The sequence below is a fragment of the Choloepus didactylus genome, chromosome 4 (assembly GCF_015220235.1).
Source record: "Choloepus didactylus isolate mChoDid1 chromosome 4, mChoDid1.pri, whole genome shotgun sequence".
Lineage (NCBI taxonomy): Eukaryota > Metazoa > Chordata > Mammalia > Pilosa > Megalonychidae > Choloepus > Choloepus didactylus.
The window spans coordinates 167,937,452-167,952,840 of record NC_051310.1 but is presented as its reverse complement, the minus strand read 5'-3'; the positions used below and the strand labels follow the sequence as shown (position 1 = coordinate 167,952,840).

General features: G+C 35.0%; 1 protein-coding gene across 14 annotated transcripts in view; it reads right to left on the bottom strand.

Annotated features, from left to right (window-relative positions):
- NPAS3 (neuronal PAS domain protein 3) overlaps nt 1-15,389 on the bottom strand; it is an 891,787-nt gene that overhangs the window by 613,011 nt on the left and 263,387 nt on the right. For 8 of the 14 annotated variants that reach the window (XM_037834779.1, XM_037834781.1, XM_037834780.1 and 5 more), the window contains 2 exons: nt 4,379-4,623; nt 4,217-4,267 (listed from right to left, as the gene is read on the bottom strand). In XM_037834779.1, coding sequence (XP_037690707.1) covers nt 4,217-4,267; nt 4,379-4,623 — 296 coding nt within the window. The remainder of the gene's footprint in view (nt 1-4,216; nt 4,268-4,378; nt 4,624-15,389) is intronic. The other 6 variants (XM_037834782.1, XM_037834784.1, XM_037834783.1 and 3 more) reach the window with 1 other exon arrangement.

Genomic DNA, 15,389 nt, shown 5'->3' with positions numbered 1-15,389 from the left:
AATAGAAAACAAGCAAGAACTAAGTTGCCATCTTCTACCGTAATTTCCCAGCCCTATAGGAAGTTTTTGTTCACAACTGAGGGTACAGACTGGGTTCTACCATTTTCCTCTTTAAAAAGAGAAAAAATAATCCCACCAGCTGGGAATACATGGCAATGTACTGATCCTGAAAACTTTCATCTCATAAGGTATAGATGGCAAGGTGCTTGATATGTGCCCCCAAATATGAATGTCACCTGATAGAAATAAATGTGTTTCAGCACACAGTAAAATACTAAAAAAGGTTTTGTAAGACCTTTGGGCTGCGTACACCTAGTAGACCTATCACTCAGCGTTTTGGAATCTCTAACTCTCTACTGGAACAGAGCCATTTTATAAAATGCTATTTTAGCTGTAAGGGATGACCATTACAGTAGTAATTCAATGTCACTCTGGAGGTTGCTCTATATTCAGGAACCCTACATGGCTAGTTTAAATGGCTCCATTAAGCATCATCCCCTTAATAAGAGTCTACTTTTTTTGGCTAAGGATAGATCGCATGTTGCTTAAAAACCTGAAAGCCTCTCCTCTCAGAAACATCTATCTACTTTATTCACAATAGATTCCTGAAATAATGAAAGGAAATTCTATGAAAATAGTGACGTTCTTCTCCAATGTGGTTCAGTTTATTTAAATCACAAGTTTTCTTGCATATTTTTTCAACTTTTGCCTTCCAAAGGCTAAAAATGTCTTATACATATTTTAGCATTGTTGCCTGTCATACACAGAGGCAAACTGTCACTTAAAAACTTGAATATTTAAATTGAAATAAAGCCTATGTTCATGATGGTAAATGTTCCTGGAGTAATAGAGTTGCAGCAGACATACTACAAAAATTGACTGAAGTCTGTGATATTAGAAGGACAGAAAATTTATCTAGTTTTAGCAAATGTCAAATCAGCAGCTATTGCTTTTAAGATTAATAAAAGATATAATGGTTTCTATATAGCCTCTAAATAGAGATTACTATGAATGGAGAAGTGATTTGCCAACAGTCACCACAATGAGATTTCTTTAAAGGTTACAATCATCAGTTATTTAGCTGAAACAGTGCTGAGAATGCCTGGTCATTCCTTGAATAATGCATAATGTTCGTTGTAGATTTGATCTGTATTATAACAATACAGATATTGCTAAAATAATGGAAAAAACTATCTTTTACATTGCAATTGCTTAACATATCATTTCCATGAAGTAATTGACTCGGGACGTATTACACACTGTCGGCTGAGTATTCTTTCTGCAAGCATAACTTGTAATAATCTGTACACAACTGGCATCACAAAACAAACTCATCAACCTTTATAGACTTTTAAGAAAAGATACGATGAATATGGGCAGAGAAAAGGACCTTTCTGAAGCAGTAAATTAAAATGATTAAATTTCTATATAGTAGTGTGGGACAAATTAAAATTTAAGCTTTGAAATTTAATTATTAACATGAACAACTCATCGCACTGGGGAAAAAAAGCAGTTGCTTACGTGATGTAAGTACTTTTCATACAAATTTCCAAATGCTTTTAGGTTTATTCAAGAGATTGCTTGGAGAAGCATGAAGTATAATGTCTACTGTTTATTGTTGGATTATGAACTGCACTTCACATGATGCTGCAGGCTATTTATATAAGCTTGTTTATCCATATGAACTCCTTCAAGGGCACAATGTAGAAGACCTTAATAAATTAAAATGAATTTCTTTGGATGCTGTTGTTTCATGAATGTTTGATCAGAATGAGTAGCAGATTTGCATTAAAGATCTAGAGGAAAGGAATAAAATGTACATATATTGTACGATGGAACCGGCTTACAGAAAGTGTCCATCACATTCCTTGCAACTTCTGAGAGCTGAGGTATACAGCATGGAGTCATTATGCTTACATCTTCAGTTCTAGCCTGTCACTAATAATGGATGTCCCACCATCATCTGGACATAATCATCATCATCATTTTATGATGCCATCATCATTTAAATAATCAAGTCTGTTATCTCCTTCCAGGCTCCTAAACATCTATCGCAACCTCCCCCATTGTTCTCAATGACACCACCACATCCTTTGATAGACACAACAGGAAGGCAAAAACCACATTTTCTCTTCTTTTTACCCATTTTAATCATAATAAATAGTTAGAGTTCAGTTGATTGATGGGCACAGAGTAAACATGAATTATTAGTCATAGTCCAAAGTTGAGAGAATTCTTAGCTGGGATGTTTGATGATACAAATCAAATGTCATCACTAGAAATGATGTGATGTGATAGAAAGAACACTATATAGGAGCTCAGGAGAACTGGATTCTAGTCTTATAACTGCTAATGCTTAACTCTAAAGTCATTTCTACATCAATTCCCTTGCCTATAAAAGTTTGCATCTCTAAAATGCCATGATTCTTAAAGTAAGCTGGACAATCACATCATAAAAGAATGGACAGTGAAACCATTAGATTTTTCTTCTTTGATAGCTATCACTCCCAAGAAAGTCTATAAATTGCAAACCCCTTTAAAGAAAAAGAAATGAAAGAAAAGAAAAGATAATTAAACTTGACTAAATTCAAGTCTAGTCCTTCACTCAGTTTCTTTCAAATCAAATAAAATGTATTTTGCATATTGGGTGATTTTTAACAACTGTTGCCCTTATCCGTTCATTTTTGCATGATTTGGAATAAACACAAAAACAGCATATTAAATAAAACCTTATGCCTCAAAGTAGAGTGAAAAAAATGTATCTCTAACAGATATTTGTTAGGGTTATGTTCAAGCCTTCAGCTTGGGAAAAATCTCTACTACTTCAGCATTTGGAACATGGAGTGGTACATTACCAAGTTTCTTATCAACGTTCTTAAGGAAAACAGTGAAAGGGCAGTAAAAGGACCAATGTGAATGTGCTGTGGTTTATTTGTCCTGGGCTACCTTATACCAACATCCTGTCCTCGAGAGATATCTTGTTGTGTGTTCTCCTCAACCTCTGAAGGCCACTCTTGGGCAGGAATAGGCAAATTATGGTCTGTGGGCCAAATCCATACTCGTCTGTTTTTTAAATACGGTTTCATCTGTACATAGCCATACCCTTTCACTGACATCTCTATGGCTGATTTCATGTTACGGTAAGAGAGCTGAGTAGTCCCAAAAGCTGAAAATATTACCTGGCCGTTTGCAGAAAATATCTGCCAACACCTGCTCTAGAGGAAAATAAGCTGCCACAGTTTAAATTCTAATTTTCCTTGTCTCAGAAGCATAATAAACACAACTCCTTAGTAAGTAACAAAAGCAAACATATAAACACATTCATACATGCATGTATAAATACATGATCACATCTCTTAGCACAGAATTGAAAATAACTATGCTTCTGACCCTTTATTTCAATCTGAATCTAAATTCTGTAAGGGATGACAGGTCCCTACTAGTACTGTTCCGAAACAGCTGATAGTACAGGATTTCTCCAAAGGTAGCCATCCAAGTATAACTATATAACTAAAGAACCAATCCGTCCCCCCAAAGAAGGCTCTTAGCAATGCCTCCAAACATTCAGCTTTATTCCATGATCATCAAGGTTCTAGATACAAGGGTGGGGCACCAGAAACTAGCTGACCTCATAAGTCCTTATGCCTTGAGAATAACACCCTTAAAGATAGAAAATCAATGGCCACCAACACATGTACATTGATAAACATACACATGTATATTCACATACTAAAAGTGTCACAAATACTTAGGAATTTCAGAAACAGACAAGAAAATACTTCCCTTAAGTATCAGAATGATGAACGCCTAAAATTTTAAATTAAGTTTTAAAGATTACTGCATCAAGGATTTAGAGGACAAATATATTTTATCTGCAACTTTTAGGCAATATATTCAGAGAGACATGAAATGTTAATACATGGATTGATTGTTATCAGTCAATAAAATCCTTACTCAAAATGCCTGAAGTTGGACTCTGCTCCCTTCCTCTTTGGTTACTTGAAGCAGATAATACTGGCTCCACCCTTTAGTAAACATTCCCATACTCCACCCAACACAAATATTTGCATGTATTAGCATAACATAAAGTGCAAACCCAAGATGCACTTTAATCTAAGTCATTACATTCTCATTTCTCTGAAACCTAATACAAAGTAACAGATTAAGCAGACAGACTTTTTCAAAATAAAATAGAAATAGAAGAGGTTTATTTCACCTTCACATGGTGTCTTTCTCATGCAGAGTTCAGATTTCCACATTTGTATCCCTTTAAAGGATTTGATATGCAGGAAAAGAAGAAAGGATGATGGTAAACATTTCATTCTGAAGACTCCTACAGACCACCAAATTCCATACCGAACAGTGGCCTTACACTTACCTTTTACTGACGTATTAGGTGGAGGGCCTTCCATTCGCAAGTTCCACGGAGGGTCCCCCTGGTTAGCAAAGTCCCTCATTTTCAGATAGCTAATTGTAAGTCGAATGATGGAAGCCTTGTCAAGCTGGCTGGTGATGGCCGCAGGAAGAGGCAACAACTTGGCCAATTCATAGAACTCAAAATTTTCTTTTCCCCGGCGGGAGCGAGCAGCATCTCGGGATTTCTCCTTTCTCAAGGCTTGTAAACTGAAATTTAAAAAGTGGAAAAGTACTGTTTAAAATGTGTGATTCTGTTCAGACAGAAACTGCGTTACTTTTTTTTTTTCCCCAGCAAAAATAAACCAAAATATTCTTCAAAATTCTAGAAATATAGTAAAATGAGTTCTAGACAATGCCCAATAAAACCATAAATTCTAACTCTGGTCTTATATGCCATACACTAAAGTCCAATGAATAAAAACAGCATTTTGCTTGTTAGGATTTTTCTCTCCAATTGTCTATGCATTGAGATGTACTTATTGTAACTAACATGCAACATAAGGTTTGTAGGTGATGCTTGATGTTATCAGCTATCAGCAATTTAAAAGATTGGGCCTATATTCATACATCTATTCTCAAGCTAATGATTTTATTCATTTAACTTTAATCACTACACTATGGGATCTTAAAATATCAAAAGGACACATTTGAAAATACTTATTTCAATTATCATCTTGGGGAGAAAAGAGTAAACATAAACACAATTTACTTTGCCAGGATCAACAAATATAATGTTGATGTGCTCCCAGGCCTCAATAAAGATAATGATCTTAAGTCAAAGAAAACATCATATTGAAAGTAAGGATTTCAATGTAATTTTATAGAAGTACTGATAATTTGCTGATTAAAGAATACTCTAGTTCCTTATTAATGCATATTCGTTTGTAGACAGATTTTATATAAGGTACTAGAGAATAAAATACATTGCCCAGAAAAAGAAAACTTTAGGATAATATAAATTTAATGTTGAAAGATAAAGCCCTGCATGGGTTATTAAAATTTATAAACATTATAGACATATTGCTTCACAGAAGACACAACAGGTGGGACCCAGCATTTTCCTTTAACTTTTCATGTGCCTTTCTGTTTGAAGTTTGCTCACATTGCTGAGGGCAGAATCTGGCACAACTAAAGTTGCATGTGAGCACCTAGCAGGAGAATTCCATATACTCTGAGTTGCTCTACTTCACGTCCGATTTTACATATACACAAAATCAGACACTGATCAAAAATAATTCGGTAATATTTACAGTATCATGGTACTACTGAAATCATTTGTAAATATCCATGTTATTGAACTCTGAAAGAATTTTACACCTCTGTATCTTGCATCCTGGTTTCCCATAATAAAATAAGAAGAAAGAAAGAGAGAAGGTAGGAAACAAGATCGGAGGAATTGACCAAAATGGATCTGGCAGTTTGGTTCCCTTCTGTGTTAGTATAATACCAAGAATGGCATAACTGACACTGTTTACAGTAGATACATCGTATTCACTGAAGAAACCCAAAATATCTGACTATCATCTATGTAATTTAAGTAATGCCACAACACTCTGGTTGCCAGGCTAACATCCCAACCAATTTCATTTTACTCTATTAGTAAAATATTCTACATTAGCTTGCTAATGTATTTCTCAGAACTAGACACATTCATGTTATTTTCAAAGTCATAGCAGTCTCAGGTGACAAACTCTTGTTACTTGGTTCCATCTCAGGTGATAACCTCTGGCAGAAACATTTCTAATACACTAGGAAAGGACATGTTATACCACATATTTCCCAGTATTTTGGACTGCTGACATTCAATTCTATAAATACTAAATTTTGGCTTGTTGAAAACTATGTAAATAATGTGAGAAATGTATTAAAATCTGACAAAGTGTAAATATAAACAGGATCCAGGTTAATATCCCAGGATAAAAGAATAATTCATCCCTACCTTTATATAATAAATATAGTATAACACCATTTAAGTCAACTGTGCCAAAAGAGCTAAGTGTTTTTCTCTCCTATCATACATAGGGGAAGGTGCAATGGTTCAAGTTCAATGCTTTGCTCTGTTTGTGCTCTTGTGAACAAATACTATTCCAGATGGTGGGGTAAACCTTTTTTTTTTGTCCTGTAAGTGACTATGATGGAGCTGTAGTGCAGGGGGTACAAACTCAAAAGCCTTCAGGGTTTAGGAAGGGCATGTCAATAAGTGAAGAGGCCTCGTGGAGACTGTGGGAAACAGGCAAAGGGACAGGTGCCACAATTCCAGCTGACTGCTTCTTTGGGGGAATGCATGCCTAGTGTTGCCAGGTCTGTTGCCATTTCTAAAAAATAAAATCTGAATTTTTGCATGACATTTCTCAATTTTAATGTAAGTAATTAAATTTTTTAAAGTCATGCAAGCCAAATAAAACACATCTTCTGGCCAAATATGGTACAGGGACTCATTGCACAATTAGGTAATAATTTGAAAGGCCAATATTGAAGGTAGTTTTACATACATGGACATTATATGCCATTCAATTAATCACAAATGTACTCATTTTTTTGTCTAATTAACAGTCCTAATATTCCTACCAGGAATTTCTATCTTCAACTGAGACAAAGTAGAGATTTAGGCAATTATCCAGAAATAAAAATCATAGGGAGGCAAAACCCAAGTTCAAAGGGAGCAACTCAACAGGCTCCGAAAGCTAAATAGAGGGGAGGTGCTAAATAAAGAGGAGGGTTCCCTTATGCTTTTGTTTCACCTCTCCCTGTCATTTTTCTCTCCACACCTCCTTTTTTTTTTTTTTTTTTTTGTTAACTCTAACACACACTATGTTACTCTACTGGAGTAACCGTCTTGGCCATAATCTTAATAGCAGAGGGTTTCCATGACTCCCCCATCATTATACAGGTACCACAGATACAGAGACTTCCAGAATGATAGCACTGTGCCTGTAATAAGGAGTAATTGGCTTTTAGGGCCACAGCAATAAAATACAGTCAAAGGGTTATAAAGGTTGTGTTGAAGCTGATATAATAGATGATGCTAAAGACCTTAAGACAATGGCACAGGTTGTGGATAAATCTTTTGTTTTCATGAAGTGGAAGCTATTTATAAGTGATTATCAAATTGAATTAAGGACTACATTAAAACCTAAAATAAACTTTGTATTGTACATTTTGCTCGACATCAAAAATACGGGATTGCATTTCTGGAATACTAAAGAAAGAATGGATTGGTTGTAGGTGAGTAATATATTATGATGCTAATCTCTGCCATCTAAAATATGATTAGACTTAAGATTCACAGTAAGTTACATCCTGGGCCCAAACTTCCCATTGTTCTAATATTCTTCCACTTAGAGTCTGGATAGCAGGAAAAGGAGACCCTTCATTAATCCTCAGCAAATCAAACTTATAGCTCTTTAATGACTACATTATCATTATCGCTAAGAAAAACAACAAAATCAAACAATTTAAAAGATATGTATAGATAAATAATTTTCTGGAAATCATGTATAAAATTGCACATACATGTGTATATTTCTGGATAACAGTACATGACTTTCAGATTCTCAAAAGAATAATCATTCCTGCCAAATGGGAAATAATCTAATGTTATCTAGAAATTCCTCTTATAAGGCCTATACAGTTGGATTCTACCTTCTGTTTTGTCATTGTTGGTGGCGGAATTAACCTACCTAAGCAAGTATCTCTGGTTAAAGTAATATTATTAATCATACATTTTTATTCAAAACTTTTAAACAATTTTCACAAGTTTCTAAAGTTTTACCTTTAAATATAGATAGCAGGCAGTCAAAATTTCCAGTTACAGAAGTTTAGAGGACAGTGCTCTGTTGAATGTTAAATTGTTTCTTTTGATCCTCCCACATACAGTAAGTTCCTTTGCAAGTTCTGTGTTTTTTGGAAAGTGTCCTAGTGAAGCAGTTAAAAGGCTCACTTTGAATATTTGCCAGCTTTTTTATCCTAAGTCACAAACTTGATCCTCAATGTTATCATGTTATAAACGCATAAAGATGGCAACGTTTATCCTACAAATCTCCACTGCAACGGCCCCAATGATAATTCCCATGGTAGTATGTTGGAAACTATAAAGAAGTAAGCTACTAGCACAATTCTAGATTCTAACAAAGAATGCTTGTAAACCCTAATGAGGTCAAGCCCACTTCAGGGTTTTACAACAAGAATTTTAAGAAGTCAGAAAAATGTAGAAATGTCCAAAATATAGTAGTTCCATCCTTAAACTTCTTTGGAAATACAGCTGTTAGGAGGGTAGCCCCTGAAGCCAGACTATGGATATTCGCTTCCTCACACAGACGCTTCTAGCTGGTCACCTTTTTAGGACTCTATTTCCTCATCTGTAAAGTGGTCATTGCAATAGTACCTACTTCACAATTTGAGAGGATTAACGGATCTAATATAGGCGAAGTACTTAAATGCCTACCATATGGCAAACAGTATATAAGCATTAACTATTATAGTTATCATTATAAAACTTATACAGGACAAAAGTCGAACTGCTTTAACCCTGGTATAACATCTGAGTACCATTCTATTTATTTTTCCACAGTCTTTATAACTCAGTGTCTCTAAACAAAGCCTCTTTTCTGCCACCATTTTAAAATCCAGTTACAGTTAGTATAATTCTAAAAACCTGCTTGTTTTCTTTATTGTCCTCTTTAATGCTACTTATGATTTTCACTCCAGTAAAAATAATTTCCCTTGTGGTGAGAGTAGAAATCAAATCAAGGTCAAACTTCTTCTTGGAGATAACACTAAAACTGTCTATTCATCAAACTCCTCCAATGTTCTCTGAGATCATGATAAGCACTTTCTTAAGATCAGGCTGAAGCCCCTCTCAGGGTATCTTCATTAGCAGGGAGTAGAGGTTAAAAATCTGGAGTCACGTATCCTGAGTTTAAATCCTGGCTCAATTGCTTACTATTTATGTAAACTTGAGCAAGTTACTTAATATCTTTCACCTCAGTTTTCCTCATCTGTGAAACGGGATGACAAAATACTTCATAAGTCAGGTTGCTGCTATAACGAAATTAAATGAGATATTGTTTGTAAATATTGTATAATGTTTAAAATCATTCCCATCACACAGCAGTACTATCTAAAGCTTTGTTAAATGAAAACCTAAGCAGACGTCACACTTGAGGTCCACAATGATAGTTTAAAATGTACCCTCTGTTTTTACCAACGTGCTTCCTATTCACTGATTCTGACATATCAAGTCGTCTGTGCAAGTAAAATAGAAAGTCTTTTAGTGCATAGATAATTGGTTTTTTTTTTTCTTTTTATTATAGTCCTCATTATGCTATTGTCTATTATGCCTACCATCTACCACAGTTTCTTCAACTAAAAAATCATTAATGGGCACAAAGGTTTATGAACACATGATTTTCTTCACTAAGGAAAGCAGCCAGCCCTTTTTAGCACACTAAAGCAGAAAAAATGACATTCCATAGCAAGAGAAGCAATTTGATTTACATGTAAAAATGAATATCCAAACAGCTGGATTAAGGCATGGATTACTCAGAAAGAGGTGAAAACTTGCATGGAAGACTAAACTAACAATGATAACTAGTAGTCAGAAAGAGTTTGTGTATGCTCTTGGCAGGAAGATGATCTTTCCAAACATCTTGCAAAGCATCACAAATCTAAAATTTCTCCTTGAGGTTGGGTAAAGCCCCTAATCCAGGACCATGGAGAGCTCACTTGGAGCATCTGGTGCCCAGGTAGGTGTAAAAGTGCAGCAGCATCTGCCGCTTCAGCCTTACTGCGGACAAGGCCAAGTCATGAGATTTTATTGAAGCCAGAAATTAGCAAAAGATAACAACCAGAAAATAACAGTATTAAAGAAGGGGCTCTGCTACTATCACAAGCCCATTTTATGAAATTGACTCAGTATTTGTCTCTGAACATTGCATTTTGGGGAAAACAGATGACTTTGAACCTGATGACTCATTAAATCAAAAGAAGTATGTTAACCCTTGTAGCTGATCAAATTTAGCTTTGCAAAACTGGTTATTTCATTTTCCTATTCACAGAAATGGTTAAAACGATTATGGAAATAACATGACTGGAGGTCTACAGAGGATGATGACAAAGAGCAAAAATACAGTCACAGAGGAACAACAGAAATAAGCCAACTTAAGCACACTTTTCTCCCTCCAGTGACACCGTCATAGCCAGTTTTTAACAGGTTTCATATAATTTAACGTTACATTTGTATAATAGGTTCTGATATTGACACTATCAATTGATCCACATGGTGTCTATAAAAATCTTCTCTCTAAATCTCACTTTTATCACCTTAATGTAAACTTTTAGAATACTATTACTAATCTTTATAGAAGAACATGGCAGATTTTGGTCACCTAACTGTGGCGTAAAGGAGAGGTAGGGTCAAAACCACTTTAAATTTTACCTTTTAAAAGTACTTCTAAGAAGCCAGGCAGGCAGGTTTTTATGGATTTTCCTACTTGTTTTGCTTAGGAGAACCCAGCACTACAGACTTCTACTATTTATCAATTAATCTGGCATGCAGCCTCAAAGGAAGAAAGTCGACCTGTATTAAAAATGCAGCCATCAAAAATACATCAAAGGCTTCAGCATTTTAACTGATGAACCTTTGAACACCTACACACTTGTCAGATCTGTGGTCATAGTTAACAGTGAAATCTATAGTAACTCCAGTACCTATACCTGCTCTGGCATGAGCTGAATGAGGAGGCTTTCCAGGGAAAAAAAAAAAATACAGTGAAGATCATATAAGCAGCATGTGCCCATCCTTCAGTACTTTCAATAAAACAGCCCACCACACATTGACTACACACAAAGATCAAAGCCAATCACATTAGCCTGCTGCAAGGAAAAAACATTCTTTTAGGAGTATTTTCTTTGTTCAATTGTAAATATCAGCTTTCTTACCATGTAAAGTAATTGGGAAATGCATGAACAACTATTATCTGGTAGGATCTTGCACAGCACAGCCCACAAATTGAAGTCTTTTAATGCTCTCCAATAAAAAGTAATAATTTCAGAAACCTTATTTTAATGTGTGAAGAAAACTGTATAGTATTGGCTGGAAGTTAAACCTGGAACCTTCAAATTCAAGGTAAGAACTCTGCTGCTTAACTAATGCACTACTCATAGCTGTCATCATTAATTTATGTTAGCCTCTGTAAACATCAAGAGTATAATAGGCCAATTTCACAACTAAATATAGATGCACATTTTGCCCTTATATAAATGGCAGATTGCTGCCGTAGATCATCACTGCAGCAACACGTCAGTAAAGATGCACTGTTTGATGGTCTGATGCTCACACAATATATAAAACCAGTTGTAATGGTTGTTTGGAAGCAAAGTGTAACACAGCAGCAAAATTTCATTTGTTCCACAAACTCAGGATATATTAAGCTTGGCTGACAAAGACTGTTTGATGTGCTAAATCAGTTTGACCTTCAGTCTTGCTTTATTTTTCTCATTTAACATGTGAAATGACCATTATTTTTCCCCATGTAAGAAAACATCGTGAAATTGATTGCTTAAGAAGATGTGTCAAAACATATCTGCAACTTCTAACATTTGATAAAGTATCAAAATCAAGATGCATTCTTAAACTTTTTTTTTATCTAATATATATCCTGATTTAAAAAATCATGACCCATATTTGACTTTTGGTAAAAATAGATCAAAAGAGTAATTAAAGCCATTCAACTGAATGCCTTCTCTCATCTTCAGAAAATGCCTTGTGTATGTTTGAACTTAATAATTAAATTAATTGGTCTTAACCAATGAGCATTTTTATTCTTAACTCTTTAAATAAGAGGATTTAATTCCAGAATGAGTCATTAGAATAGATAGCAATAAAGAAAGCTGAGAGGTCTGTACAATCCTTTTCAACCAACATTCACCTTGATTCAAATAACCCTTGAATGAACCACAGCAAGACCAAACTATTCATTGTATGCTTTGGTGTCTGCCAAAAATCTCGTGAATCAAAGTGTTTTGTTCTTCATTTTCCCCCAGAACTCTAAGCTATACAACTGGCAGTTTCATAATAATAGAAAAACTGCAGCTTTATCAAGTAATTTCTCTTCACCCAGTAAATAGCACTTTACCTTGGAGCAACTTGTATATTTCACACCTTAAATTTCTATTTACCAAATCAGCTAATCACTTCACAATTGAACTCAGAACAAAAAAAAAATTATCAATTAAAGTGGTTGAAACTCCTACAAATTATCATTTAGGAATGAAGTAATTGCTTTCATCAGGGCAGAAAAGCCCGCCAGAACAGAAATGTCACTTTAGATTAGTGTTCTCACTCCTGAAGCTATGGATGACACAGCTGATATAAGACTAAATGCCAAGACCAATCAATTGCTTTTGTGGCTCTGCTGAGCTGCTGTAAAAGGGGCCATTTTCTAGGATCTACTCTTCATTATAGTAAATGCTATCTCCTTGGTAACATAATTCCATTTCTCATAAATTCTGTCTGAGAGCATTGTCCTAACAATAGATGTTTGTGGAAAAGAATGCTATTGGTTTAATGCACAGAATTAAGTGTGAATGGCTGCCAAACTGCTATAGTTTACTAGTTCTTAAACATAAATTGAAGTCTTATACATTAAGAAGAATTCTTGGGGAGAAATGAATGTCCTGAACAAGGGTACTATATTATATTTGAAGGTTTTGTGCCACTGGTTTAGAATTTCGACTATTTTAGTATTTATCTGTCCTGTACATTAAATCAGCTCACACCAGAGGTGGGTGAACACTTCACTTACTTTCTCAGCAGTGTAGTTTGCAAATGGGAAACCTCAGAAGCAAATACGGACTCATTAGGCAACTGCATGAGATTTGTGAATAGCCACAACTGTGTTTATTTAAAAAAACAAAAACAAAAACAAAAACAACAACAACGAAAAAACCAGCATTCTTTGAGATGAGCTCTTCCTGGAAAGCATCCAGATCTTAATTTGTATTGTTCATCCCCCTGAAGTTACAAGAATCTGGGTTGCAGGCTCCAATTAAAAGGAAATTGAAGAAGCTAATCTAGTGAGAAAGCAGCAATTCCATGCACTGCTCTCTTCAGTTCTGAAGTTTAGAAAGAGATTCAGGATCACGGGTCTTTGCCCGGCATGGGATAAAGGCTTTCTCATCCTGGTGAGCACACATGTGTAACTTCCGTTAACAGTAACAGGCGTCGTGAGCACACATTCAGAGGAAAGTCTACTGCTAAATATTTGAAAGGGTCAGAGCATCTCTGCTGAAAGGCAAAATGAGAGGGAATGGCAGGCAGTGACAGCAGGGCATTTTGCTGGCCATCCAAAGAGCAACTGTTGGAATTTCTACTACTTCAAGGAAGCATAGTACTAATTTTTGCAATATCAAAAGCAGAAAAGTACATGTGTCATTTCTGTGTGTTAAGATCATTCATTACCACTAAAGAACAATATGGAACTTAATAACAATAATTAAAGCTAACACATATGAATGCTTACTGTATTTCAGAGTCTACATGTTTTAAACATTATCTCATTTGATTCATGGTTGCCAATATCAGCAGTCAGGGGTAAAGAAAAGTAACAGCAACAACAACTATGGAAGACAGATAATCTATGCCAGATCCACTTTACACTAAAAATGGTGTTTTCAGCTGCTATGTTTAGGCCACCATATAAGTTTAATACTTACCCTCAACCTTCCACACTAAACACTGAAAAGTCGGTGGGCTTTCCCTGGACACTGGACTTTCAGGGATAAAAGTGGGACAGTTCTGGGCAAATGAGGACAGTTGGGCATTCAAGAAGTCTTACTGTCCCCAACACACAAGTAAGAGAATCAAAGCACACAGAGGGAAATTAACTTGCTAAGGATAATGAAGGTTGGAGCCGGAATTTGAACCTTGGATCTCGATTGTCACGTCAGTCCTTATCGCTACCTTGCCTCTATCGGAATAAAGTCCTCATGACTCCTCCTTTTCCTATTACATTTAAATGATAAATAATTCACTGGTAAAGTTTAAATTAGTTTATAATCACACTTATAAATTCTATAACAATTGACATGAAAACATTAATTTCTTAGTTAAATGTCCAACACAATCCATATTTTTCAGACTTATAAACGCATCTCAATTTGGAATAGACAGATTTGAATTTAGATGCTATACATCCTCACTAAATTTCTTTGGAATTTCAAATTCAAATGGTCTTTCCTAAAGGGAAATTTATTTTTTCTTTTAATTTTCTCTAAATGCGATTTCGAATACTTTTGAAAGCACAACTAAATGGAAAATAAAGCTTTTCGAAAACTTACAAGCTTAATATAATGCACTTGCAAAAGAGAAAGTATACTTTGACCAGTTTGAAGAACTTTTAGAATGAAAAATTAAAGTTATGGTCATGTGAACACTGCAAACAGCACACATCTTTACTTGACATCCATGAACACACCATTATTCCATAGCTGTTGTAGTCTTTCATGAAATAAAGATAAATGAATAAAATGGTCACCCTTTCCCTAACCACAACAATTGAGACTATAAGTTCATCCACCTTGAGACTATATACTCATCCTTCAACTATCAGACTGTTTTTTAAGCCATGTATTTTTAATTCACCTTTCATCAAGATTCCAAAATCAAAATGTATAGCTGCAAGGGGTATAAATAATAATTTTTCAGTGAACACTTGGACAAATACATATCAAAAGCCTTAGGAATTTATCTACGTTTGGCACAAGCTGGCTTCTAGAAAACTAAAAGAAAAAAAAATAACCATGGATGTGAACAAACATACTGCTAAAAGAATATTCACTGCATCTTTGATAAATTAACATTAGAAAACAAATTATAGGATATTCTGAAGATACTGAATAGGGACATTGAAAAAATCTTAATGGCTTGGAAAACTTTTTACAATACGTTAAGTGACAAAAGGAAATTTATAAAG